Source organism: Phoenix dactylifera, unplaced genomic scaffold, assembly GCF_009389715.1.
Source record: "Phoenix dactylifera cultivar Barhee BC4 unplaced genomic scaffold, palm_55x_up_171113_PBpolish2nd_filt_p 001635F, whole genome shotgun sequence".
NCBI classification, from domain to species: Eukaryota; Viridiplantae; Streptophyta; class Magnoliopsida; order Arecales; family Arecaceae; genus Phoenix; species Phoenix dactylifera.
The window spans coordinates 57,537-70,774 of record NW_024068939.1 but is presented as its reverse complement, the minus strand read 5'-3'; the positions used below and the strand labels follow the sequence as shown (position 1 = coordinate 70,774).

At 37.7% G+C, this 13,238-nt stretch overlaps 1 protein-coding gene across 1 annotated transcript; it reads left to right on the top strand.

The window, feature by feature from the left end:
- Positions 1-3,902: 3,902 nt before the first annotated feature.
- On the top strand, positions 3,903-11,014 carry LOC120108912 (probable uridine nucleosidase 2). The gene is made up of 9 exons (XM_039122623.1): positions 3,903-4,063; positions 4,184-4,299; positions 5,930-5,989; positions 6,658-6,843; positions 6,941-7,045; positions 7,884-7,980; positions 8,947-9,054; positions 9,140-9,275; positions 10,668-11,014. Exons 1-9 carry the CDS (start codon positions 4,012-4,014, stop codon positions 10,774-10,776), a joined length of 969 nt encoding a protein of 322 aa, XP_038978551.1. The 5' UTR covers positions 3,903-4,011; the 3' UTR covers positions 10,777-11,014.
- Positions 11,015-13,238: the final 2,224 nt, after the last annotated feature.

Here is a 13,238-nt window from a genome sequence, read left to right as displayed (position 1 = left end):
CTCATTGAAAGATAAAAAGAAGACATAAAAGCAACCTTATAAATAAATTATGAGATCATTATCCTAAAAATGATTTTTCAGGATTGAAAAACAAAAAAGATAGACCAGACAAAATAAATTTGCATGACACAGGAAATACACTACTCACTAGAAGGAATCTAGCCTAGCTGTAAGGATATTACACAGAAAAAATAATGAGTTCCAGCCATGCTTTTTTAGTTTTGCCAAGTACAAAAATATTCCACATCACCCATATATGTTAATCATTACAATTGGGATAAGATAGTCTAGAGGGAATTTTAACAACTAATGCACAATTTTGCATCTAAAATGTGATGCAGCCATCAATTTCATGATAAAGAACATAACATGGGTAGACATATTTGTGTATGTTTGATACTGGGGTGGGGCTGTTGGGGGTAAAATGGAACTAGTTAAAAGAAAAATGGGATGATATTTGCGCAGCATATCAAGCTTTGGATGTGCATGCTTGCATGTCTATCAAAGTGAATTGGTGGGCATGCATTTGATGGAATCACTCATATGCATGTGACAACAGTGCCTTCAATTAAATTTCTTGTCATGATGCATTTTACATAATCTCAATACCATATACATCTCTGAGGTGTTGCCATGACTCGACATAAACAATACTAATTTTTCAAAGCAGATTAGAACAAGATAAGATATCTTTATCATATGAGAGTAGTATTGTCAAAACTGTCACTTTAATCTTGTGTAAGCACCAATAGCAAGTTCTTTCAAGCACTCTAAGAAGGCTTTGTTTCAACAGTTGGAATGTTGCATCAGACACTCTCATATCAACTCCAAAGAGTTACAAACTTACAATAGTTCTCACATTAAAAATTGTGAAACAGTCTGATATTGAACCTCCAGTTAGTCGATAAAAACAGAACAATTCTAGCTGCTACTTGTGTTAATCAAAATAATCCACATAACATGATTTGCATATGCTTATCATCCCAAAACAGTAAGATTGGCTGACAGTTTTCAATGGAAGATAAGGAACAGATCTAGGATCATCTGTGAAGCCTATTGTGGTTGCTAAAATTTAGTCGAGGCAGATTCACCTGTAAGTATGCTGAACTTACAAAAGTAAAGAGGACCAACAATAAGAACAAAAAAGAAGAAGATAGAATCATCCCTTGGATCTTTAGATATACAAATTTTCAGCTGGATTTGCACGCTGTAAATTCTACATAAAATTCTAGTGTACAATCCAAGTCAAAGTATACAAGACTAAACAAAATATCATAATTTGAACAAATCGTTTTTGTATAAAAGATTCCAATCAGAATCACCAGAAGAGACCAACTCAATGCAATCTGCACTAAGGGATTCTGTGCATGAACTTGGTCCAGAAGGAGCCTCTGCCATGCTCTTTTGAATTGCAGTTTCATCACAAGCAAATTCAATAGGCCCAAACCCACTGGCTAAGTGCCAGTCATTTCCATCTTTTGATATAGAGCTTCCAATATTTGGCTCAACTCTAAGACCAAACACTGGCTCCACTTTATCTTCTCTATGACCATTGAAATTATCCTCATCATCAGAAAGTCACTGACAGCAATCAAGTCACCCATCTCAAAAATCGTACGGATTTGTCCTTCTCTCCATGATATCCTTATCTCTTCCCATGGCAAACCCCTTCTTGAAAACAAGCTTCTTTTGCAGAGGTCCTATTGCACGAGGGCTTCTGAAAATGAATTAAATCTACAGAGTTTGAAGATGCGGCTGTGCATCCAAACTGGAAACTATGCCCTGGTGATGGCATAGGATCATTTACCTCATCAGTTTTCGGCTATGGCGACAAGTTTTTGGTCCCAAGAATTGGCACCATTAAATCCATCGAAATGCAGGCAAACCACCTTGTTTCTTGACCTAGAAAAGGTTTCCCCAGAAAAGGGTGAAGTCTAAGGCAGAACCATAGCGGCATCCTCCTCTTTGTTTGTAAGGCTTAGGAAACTTACATTTGGAAGATGTTGCAGCCCTTTCTAAAATCATAGAGAAAGGACTAATGCCCGTCCTGGTAGAAGGAGTATTTTGAAAGCCATAACCAGATAATGGCGTTGTTTTGAGGACAGGCAAGTCGAGACCCAACTGCTCTTCAAGCTCAGGCGATTCCATAGGCTTAGAATTAGCAGGAGAAAACCTCCAAATCCCAAGATCAGGTAAACACTCAGACCCAAAGTAGACACCTTCGTGGACACCAAGCCATTTTTCAGCACATCCTCTTCTCCTTCCTCACAAGGAGATAGAAGCCAGTTCACAGAAGCTTCAGCATTGCAATGCGACAGCTGAACTCTAGAAATAGAACTGAAACTACTGCCGATGCCGGAATTCACATTCTCTGAAGGTGAAGACAGCCAATGGATGATGGAAGCACCAGCGATGGGAGCTGGTATCAAAGAATCCCAAATTTCTGAATTCATGGTGACCTCCATTCCACCTCCACCGACAGTGAGTATGCCTCTCGGCCTACATTTCATCCGGTCGTGGACTCCAGCGATCACCTGGCTGGTGGTAAAGCAGGCAGGCGTGGGAGTGACAGAGGACCCGGCGGGGACCTCCGGGGATATGGAGGCCCGAATTGAAGGCGTCGTGGCTGACGTTTGTGTATTTGAAAGCATCTGCTCTCCTTCCTTCACGTCCCAGACCACCTTAAGAGCAAAAGCAGGAAGAGTTTTCTCCGGGGTGGAAACCGGACAATCTCCGGATCTGAACGGATTCAAAGTCTCAACCTTTCCCTCAAAACCGACCTCAGCGCAAGGATTCGTACAATCCGACGCATCGCCGGAGCTCCAACCCTACCCTTCGGAGCTTGGCTTCCGCGTATTCCACCTCTGGAGTAGATGAGCGGTTCTGGGCGCTACTTCGATTTAAGCTGTTTGGACGCTTCCAAGCTAGGTTTCGAAGCATTCTTCCGAGAGCCCGGGAATGCCTTCACGGAATTCTTGGAGGCCAGCGTTCTAGAGACCGGAGGGGCCGCTCTGGGAGTTCTTGAAAGCAAGAAGAGGAGTTTGGCAGAAGAAAGCTGAAGCAGCTCCTCTAGATGCCTCTGCGGAGCCAGAAGAAGGACGAAACGTCCTTCAATGGATCCCTCGGACTCGGCTTCTTCTTCACCTCAGACTTCTTCGCTAGGGTTTCTTCCGAGCTCCTCCTCCCGAACTTCGAAGCTCGGTCCTGGCGTCTCTTTTCCCTCTCCCAAATCTTAACCTTTGCTCTACTCTCCGAAAAGGTTTTTTCCTGCTAAAAATATAATTTCTAAAAAATATATTTCTAAAATAAAATATCTAACAAAATATTTTTAAAAATATTTAATTAATTATAAAAAAGTAATAAATTCTCAGAGTATGGATAATTCATTTTTTTAAAATAATTATGTATAATTTTTATTATACTTTTAATAAAAATTAGATTTTTAATATCTTTTTAATAATAATTTTTTTAAAAAAATAAAAATAAAATAATTTTTGGTTCATGAAAATGTAACTTTTTATATTCCTAATAAATTTTTTTCATGAATCATATTTCTATAAAAATTATATTTTTATAAAAATATAATTTTTTAATTTTTAAAAAAAATTTAATCAAAAAATATTTCAATACTTTTCTGTTGACCATATTTTCTCTACTTTCCCCGCCAATCAAAAGATAAATACGTCGAAGAGAGGAAAAAGAAGCTTTTAAAATTTCCCACTGAACTGAGGTGAAAGAGGGGGCCCTTCGAGATTCGATGAAGTTGCCCCATTCCCTTTTCTCCAGTTCGGTAAAGGTGGATCCCAGTGATCTGGGCCGTCCATTTGGAGATCTGATCCATTTTGGACGGCCGACCGATTGGTGGGACACGAAATGGACGGCGAAGATGCATTGCGCTCTCCTAGCGCCGTGCGGAGTTGTTCGGTCGTTAAATAAACGACGGGAGAAAGGAGAAGAAAGCAGCTGGAAAAAACCTTCATTATTATCTGCTCGTGTACTCTGCCCACAGCCATGGGTGAAGCCGGGAGGAAGAAGATCGTCATCGACACCGATCCCGGAATTGGTAAAACCCTAACCCTGATCTCCAAAAATGATTAAAAAAACCATAATTTCTAGCTTCCAATCTATTGTTTTGGGGTTTTATGTGGTAAAATTTGTGTTTTTAATGTGAGTTTGTGTTCAGATGACGCGATGGCGATATTCGTGGCTCTGAACTCGCCGGAGATAGAGGTGATTGGGCTGACAACAATATATGGGAATGTCTATACGACGCTGGCCACAAGAAATGCATTGCATTTGGTAATTCACCGCTCCCATGAATCATCTTTTTTCTTGTAGATCTTTTGGATCTGGTCTGGAAAATTGATGAACTGCTCTTCTGGTTAGTGGAGATTCTTCTTCTTCGTCTTCTTCATCATCATCTTCTTCTTTTTGAATCGATCTTCTGAAAGGGTGTTGACCAATGTAGAAGTGTGTATGAATATCTTCTGTTATATATGGAAACAGATTCAATTTCATAAAAATATCTAAATTGCCAGCTTGAAAGAGGAAGTTGATGTAGTAATTGATTCAAAATGCAGTGAAAGCTGCCAAAATATCACCACCGAAGCATCATCCCTGATGATCACTCGAGAAACACTGCTCTACCATATGGTATAGTTATTGGGCTGAGCTTCTCAGCCATTTTGGATATGAGCTTTTCTAATCCTGATGGAGATGGTTTCCATTTTGATACAATAAATTGAAAGTTTGAGATTTACAAGATCTCTAATGTAGTGATGTAGGGGCTGGGGGATGTAGCTTGATGATAGGTACTTAAGCTGGTAAACCATCCCATGATCTGTGTTGGCTTTTGGCAATTAATTACCCATTACTATATTTCTTCTTTGTTTTTCTAGTCTTCATGAACAAACCAAACCAAATCAAACCATGTATAAACCCTGGGCACTTGGTAACAAGTGCCTATGATTGCGTATTGCATGAGTACTGTAAATTGAAAGTTTGAGATTTACAAGATCTCTAATGTAGTGATGTAGGGGCTGGGGGATCTAGCTTGATGATAGGTACTTAAGCTGGTAAACCATCCCATGATCTGTGTTGGTTTTTGGCAATTAATTGCCCATTACTATATTTCTTCTTTGTTTTTCTAGTCTTCATGAACAAATCAAACCAAGTATAAACCCTGGGCACTTGGTAACAAGTGCCTATGATTGTGTATTGCATAAGTACTGTATAATTAGCAACATAGGATAACCATAAGAAGTTCTGCTATGACAGCACTATAGTAATAGTTACTGTAGACCATGGGATGGTGCATGAGTATCGGAGTCCTTTACTTATTTCACTAGGCTCTATAATGGAAATTCAGCTTCCACTATATAGTTGGTAGTTACCTAAAATTCATCCTTTTATTAGGTCTTTTGCATGTATTCTGCTTTCAGTAATTGAAATTATATATATACCCTTACAAATTAACTATTTATATGCATAACCATATAAATTATTGCTTATTGCACATCTACCCTCGACATAGTCATAAAGAAGGATTGTAGCAAACTTACAAACTTGAGAAATAAGAGATATCACTCTAGCAATATGGAGAGTACTGCTGAAGAGACTGATGCCCTGTTAGTGCAATTAAAGATTCTATGCACTGGATATTTATATACATGAGATTATAACCCACTGTCTAGTATATCTTTTGAGAGGAGCGCTATCTACTATATCATTACACCATTTTACTTTGTTTTTGTATAAACATTAAATATAGATCATTTATTCTGTTTCAGAAGTGTTATCTGTCAATTTTAAGGATAACCATTTCTTCTTGGTTATTTGGTGTATTTTTTTGGGACATTTAGATTGGTGTGTTTGAAAGTAATAATTAAATTTCGTCTGCTTCTCTTCATTTTTTTTGCAACTGGTTTAGTTGGAGATCGCAGAGCGGACAGATATTCCAGTGGCTGAGGGATCTCATGTGACAATCACGGTATGTAGTGACCAATATATCATTACTTTGTGGCTATTGCTGGAAGACCACTTGTTGATCTTTTGCTTCTTTCTTGACCTAGATCAATTTGTTGTATGTAAATAGTGATGTTTATTAAAACAGCTGAAACTAGTATTGACTGTAGCAATGTTTACAGTTGTACATCCAGACTAGGATGTTTACATGCCAAGTTGTTATGTAGATTCAAATCTATCTATATTGAAGATTCTTGAACATAAAAGGTTCTGCGGGGCTCCTTGCAGCAAAAGTTTGTCAATATCTCTTGAGTTCTGGTCAAAATCTCTTAATTTTACTAGTTCGAGGGGCAGTTCTTGGACTTCTCAGGGTGCATGAAGTTACCTGCATGCTTTTTCAGCTGCATATTTAGACTTTATTGACACTTATTTTTTCCACCTGCATTTTCATGAACAAGCTGGATTTTGGTTTTATTGATGCATGCAAATGAGTATAAACAGTAGGCTAGGTATGTCTCCTAAAGTGAATGTATCAGCGTAAATAGTATTTAGTTTCCTGTGCACCTACTCATGTGAGCATGCAGTAGATCCTTTCTTCCACACTGATACTTTTTTTTTCCAAAATTATTGATCAAGATATCGATTAAATATTTGAACAGCATTACTTACTTTGCTTTCTAAAAATGTGTAAAGAAAGGTACAAAGCTTAGAATTGCTGACTTCGTACATGGTGCGGACGGACTTGGAAACCAGAACTTTCCTCCACCTAAAGGAAAGCCCATTGATCAGTCAGCTGCCGCTTTTCTGGTTGAACAGGCGAATCTTTATCCTGGAAAAGTTACTGTGGTTGCACTTGGCCCACTTACAAATGTTGCCTTGGTCAGTTTGTTGTTCAGTTAACTTGTATTCTGAACATATTACTCTGAATATGCTATCTTTAGTTAACTTTTTCTAGCTCTTCTCGGCATTGAATCAGGCCATTCAACTTGATCCTGCATTTCCTAAAAAGATAGGGCAAATTGTTCTTCTCGGTGGTGCATTTTCAGTGAATGGGAATGTCAATCCAGCAGCAGAGGCCAATGTATGCCTAATCTTTGTCCTGGAAGCTTTAGTACATTTATTCATATGATGCATGCATCTATGATTGGTGTAACTTTGGATTTTCCATAATTTAATGTGATTGCCTCACTTCATTATCATCTTGTTGCATAATATTTGCAGATCAGAATAGTAGTTTATTCAACTTTTTTCTAGTAAACTCAAAAATACCATTGAAATTTTAGCGTGCACTCTGGATATTTCAAGGCATCCTTTCTAAGTTGCACATAGGAAGATACTAAATTGTCAGTTTTCCTTTTTGCTTTCTTCAAGAAATTAGACTATAAGATCTAGTAGAGAAGAGACTGAAGACTGAAACTTCGACAGCTTAAAGCTAAGGCAACATGCCAAGTCATATATTTGCTGAGTACGCTAGTCCACCTTAGAGTTGCTTTTGTGATTGTACAAAAATTTTCATAGAAATTTGTTTTGAGCCTGTAAATTCAATTTTAATGCCATTAAAGTGCAGATTTTTCTTTCAATATACAATCAAGAGGATGATTGCTTTATATACAATACAGCACATTTCTATCATTATGAAGATAAGCTAACATCCTGTTATTATCTTCTAAGAAAGTTATGTTATATGAGTTATCTGCTTGTTTAACTGAAGCAGTATATGTCAAAATAACTTGTTTAAACAAATGGACTTTTATGTTTGTTTGTTCCAACCAGTGTCTGCTCAGTGTGAGCTGTATCTCGAGGACATGTGTTCTATGAGTAAAATATGACTATTGACTATTCTTACTTTTTTACCAAAAGTTGACTTTTTTTTTAACAAAGACAGACCCTCATCTTTTTCTCTGCGAATGGATAAGCAGATCTTTGGTGATCCAGATGCTGCTGATATTGTGTTCACTAGTGGAGCTGATATTTTGGCTGTGGGAATAAATGTAACGCACCAAATTGTTCTGACAGGTAAACTTTCAAATCAAATAACTGGTTGTTTATTATCCATAGCGTAGTCTTTAAGCTGTCAAACTTAAAAACATTTTGTTTCACCTGTCAGGAAAATATTCTGCTGTTTTTTCTCGGGAGAACAATTGTTAAAAACTTTAAAAATTAAATTTATTCACGGATGTAGATTTTTACCATAAGATCATAGGATAACTCTTTATAAAATGTAAAGTGTCCAAAAGAATATTTGTTATTTTACTTGTAATTTCAAATCTCTTCGGCGACCTGATCATGAATTCATTTTGTTTCACCATACAATGCTCCTCTGTAATAACAAACATGTGTATCTACTTACATAAGCTTCTTAACACATCTCTGTTGCTCACTCATTTGGTCTGTCCTCATTTGCGTACTATATGTAAATGGCCTATCTAGCAAGAAAGGATCATCCTATATCTTTCAATTGCTTTGATGGATATGATAACCAAATTTGAGAAGTTACTTCCTCTGACATCTTGAAGATTCTACTTATCATTAGTTATTCTTTGATCAAATATATTCAAAATTAAATTCATTGAAGTATGATTCACAGAAAAATAATGTTAGCTGCAGATGGTCTGGCCTTAAGCCTTTATTCGGAGTTCTTACTTTCACAGAGCATTGATTAAACATGACAATAACTGTCATAATCTGTTTTGCTAGCACGCAGGGCACATGCCTTCATATAGCCTGCTGTTTTTCCTTATTTCTTCTCCTTGTTCCATAATCATTTACATAACCTGTTTAGTCCCTGTAGATTGTAATTAGGGATCATGAAAGTCATTCCTGATGTTAACTCATTATGAATTGATTATCGACAATTAAAGAAACAGTTAGTCAAGACAGGCCCTTTTATTAAAATTCATGCAATAATAATGACATGTAAAGTTGATGGTGCTGCATTATCTATTTTCTCATTGAGCAAGTAACATTTTGACATCATTGCAGAAGCTGATCAAAACAAGCTTGCACTATCAAAAGGCAAATATGCTCAATACCTGTGCAAAATCTTAGGGATTTACTTTTCGTATCATCATGAAGCCTATTCAACACAAGGTTCGTTGCGGAAGGAGAAATTATTGAGAAATGATGCAAAGGTAGCACAAATTGTAATGTTTTTATGGATGTCTTTTGGATGCAGCTGTCTACCTTCATGACCCAACAGCACTTCTTGCAGCAGTCAATCCATCACTGTTGACTTATACTGAAGGTGTGGTACGGGTTCAGACAAGTGGCATCACAAGAGGCCTTACAATATTTGATAATACCAAGAAAAGGTCAGCAGATTTTGCTATTTAGAGATTAATCGCATGCATGTTTAACAATAATAGACGGTGAACAAGAAATTTAAACAGAGATGAGCTTATTGTAGTATAATCCATTTGTATTTTCCAGTCACATGCTGATATGCATTTATCACCATTCTCCTAAAACTACTCTCATGGTTATTGGAGTTTACTTGGATGTCAAAGATCATAGTTGTGCTGTAGGTAACACTAGTGCAATATATACCAGATCAGTGGACATTCTCTTAAGTTCTTCTCATGGTCAAGCTACAGAAGCAAGTATGAAATTCCAAATTTTATTATTATATTGTTCATTTGGATGTCAGATGATAAATGGTAATGATGAGACAGATAATCACATAATGCTAGGGCGACTTACAAAATTAACAGCAAAGGACTTTCAAAATAAAAATTTACAGTCCATTTCCCTGCAAAGATCATGATGAGATTCTGGCCATCTACTGCAGAAAAGGTAGTTATAAACAGTACCAATATAAGTGTCATATCACATGATTAAATCCTAGTACACATTATCACTTCATACAAAACTTTAGAACTTCCTTGCACTTTAATATGAATTTGGACATCACCTTTATAGAAAGGATCTGTTTTTTTTTACTGTATAAATGATTTTAATGCAAAATAGAAATCTTATATTGCTTAATACTATTATAATTGGTTTTGTTCTTGGACATTAAAAAAAGAATCCAACAATATTAGTCATGCCATGGCACTCATTGGTGCTTTAAAATGCATCAGCACTCATTAATCATTTGCACACCTTAAATAGATAACTGAAGATTCGAAGGAGTGTCTAACCACCTGTAATTTTGCATAAAACTGCATGTTCTATGGAGATAAATTTGTTTCATAAATGGAATAAGACCAATGAGTGTATTTGCATAAGAATACTGAAGATAGATTCATAAAACAGACCTGAAGAGAGGACAAGGCTTGTTGATCATTATGATGGTTGTTCAATTCCTATCAATACAATCAATGCTACATGAGATTGTGCACCCATGGAAGGCAGATAATTTCCATTGCATCAAAGATTCTGTCCTACATTCTTGCTCATATTGTCATGATTCATACATCTAATGCATATGTGTGTGTGACACGCACACACGCAGGCATAAAATGCATACACAGGGGGGGAGAGAGAGAGTCGCATCTTGCATTTATGTTCGTATGGTCATGATAAATTCGTCCATTGCTACTTCTAATTAAAGATAATTGTGTTGACAATGGTTTTCTTCGTATAAATTGATAAAAACAGAAGGGTTTTCATGTCCTGTAAAGAAATTTTGGATATACAAGAGGCTTGTACTACTAAATTGTAGATCTTCTGACTCAGTATGATTTTCTGCCAAAACATTCCAGGTATGGCGAAATCACAGAGTGGTCCGATAAGCCAACTGTGAAAGTTGCTGTCACAGTCGATGCTCCTGCCATCGTTGAGCTGGTCATGGAAAGGCTCATGAACTCTTAGCATCAGTGATCCATAGCCTGGAAGATATCGCAGCTAGGGAAACAAGAAGTGGCCAGAGCCTGGTCATCAGTGATCAATTAGTTGTTGCATTTGTACCAGTTTCCTTTTACTTCATATTCCGTGACAAAAGAAGGGACCAATATGATTTCTCCCCTGTACTCTAAAATTATGGCATACAATCAAATATTGAGGAACATCTTGGAATTTTTATAAATGCTCACCAGGCTCTTTTGGTACAGATTTCTTAGTGCAATGAGATTCTTATATGCAGTTCAGGAACTATAGTGCCCTAAAGTCCTTGTAGTTTGGTGGGTTGTAAGTCCATTGATGGAGCACTTACTTGAAGAAAGCAAAGATCCAAATTTCACAGGGTTTTGGAAAGTTTAATGAGCACAGGCCACACTAGAAGGCAGATTTCCCCATGGAGGGTAGATTCTTGATTCATCTCACTCCTACTGCCATGTAAGAGTACAATAGTTTGAACGGGGAAGAGAGATCTCCCAAGCAATCCTGCTTTAGGAACTTAAGCCTATGGAATGAACATATGCTGCAGCTTTACGTAATCCAACAATAGCAACAAAATCTTTCAGTCAACACCAAGATAGAGGGCTATCTGATTAATTGGGAACATGAATAATTGAAGAATCCACTCAATAATATTGGAAATTTAAGAGCCCATGGTTTTTACATGCACGACACATGCAAATTAAATTGTGATGCAGTAAAAGAAAAATCCAAGCATATCAATTTGTTCGAAAACTGCAAAGATCTGTTAGTAACATACTGGATTTGCACCCAAAAAAAAAACTTATTTCCAAAATTAATTTATTGCCTTCAAACCTCTAGATGGTCTTCAGGTACCCTATGACTGCCATCTCTTTGAGTAATCTGAACCCATGCAAGCAAGGCTTTGATGCAAACAAGGAACCAGCAGGTGTTCTTAATAGAAGTGGACTAGTTCATAAGAGTATACTAGTTAATAGCTAATAAGAGTATACTAGTTAATTATTGAAAGCGATTACCCCCGTTATTAACTATCGCATGACTCCCGCTGGCCTTGCTTCTAGGACTAGGAATGGTTGGGTAGGCTTCTTTTGGATGGTGGCATCATGTCATCCACCTCCTGAGCTACCACAATCTTACCACGTAGGTAGCATCTCTCCCCTGCAAGTCCTGCTAGGTTCGCTGCACACTAACCATCTCTATGCGAAATTATTAGTTGGGTCAGATCTACCAGCTCAGCCATAGACCAGTCCAATCATAAAACAATATGCACGAAGGTAGACAAAAAAGAGACGGAAGCCAAAGGGCGCAATATAAGCTTATTTGTGTGTGTTGGTTCACGGTTAGACTGATCCACTAGCTCAACGATGGATCTAATTCAACAAAAAATTTCACCCATCTCTATACCATATGATATGCCAAGTTCTGTAATAACAGTTGCATCTTAATCTTGGCATGCGTCGGGCATCGAATCTTTTTCTTTTTTCCTTTCCACTTGCCCTTAAACCCAACATTCAACCCAGCCTCCATAAAATAGGAGCATTTTTTTTAACCTTGATTTTGTACTTCTACCGCCATTGTACTAGTTTCAACAATGCCGGTAAGACATCAGAAGGGCTAGTAAGGAGCATCGAACAATTTGAAAAATATTTTTACTTTGTTGGATGGTGGATATATCGAGCATCATTAGAAGTAAAGCATCAAGAGGGACCTTAAGGATTAAAGAAATTGCTCATTATCTACTTCTTAGTATACTATGTGAAATAAAATTTTATATTTTGTAGGATGAGACTGTTCCAATTTTTCTATAGAATAGAACAAGCCGTGGTCCCGATATTTAGGATAAGGAATGTCTCAAAATGTGCTAATCAGAATGTTAAGACTGTGACAGAACAGTCCTACCCGATGTTCGGGATGGTATCCTAACCAATTTCATTGCCGGAACCGTTAACACGCTCACTTACAAGCCACGTGTCAAGAAACGATATATGCGACTAAAAGGATCAGAGTGATTTACTGGCACCAAGAACCAATTACGCCCGGCCACATGTCATACAGGGTTCAATAATTGGGTCTGGTAGCAAATTTTTTTCCTGCACTGCAGTGAAAAAATTTGGTAACACAATTGATATGCCGGCGACTACGATACGGAGAGGATTCCATCTCACACGGATCAGAAGGTGTCAGCTAGCGCACACGAAACACGACCCCGATTAGTTCCCCGGGTTCTCGCGATCCATTGACCGTCAGATCACAGAGTGTATTAGATCCAACGGTTCCCGTGAACTTCGTCCCACGAATCTTGGGGTTTGGTGTTCCACCGCACTCACCCGATCCTCACCCCCTTAACCATCCGACGGCCACCCAGGGTTACAACACCCAAACACGCAATCCAGCCACTAGCAAATCACAACGTAGTAGAAATAGTGGCATTTTAGTACATAAATGAAAAATAAGGG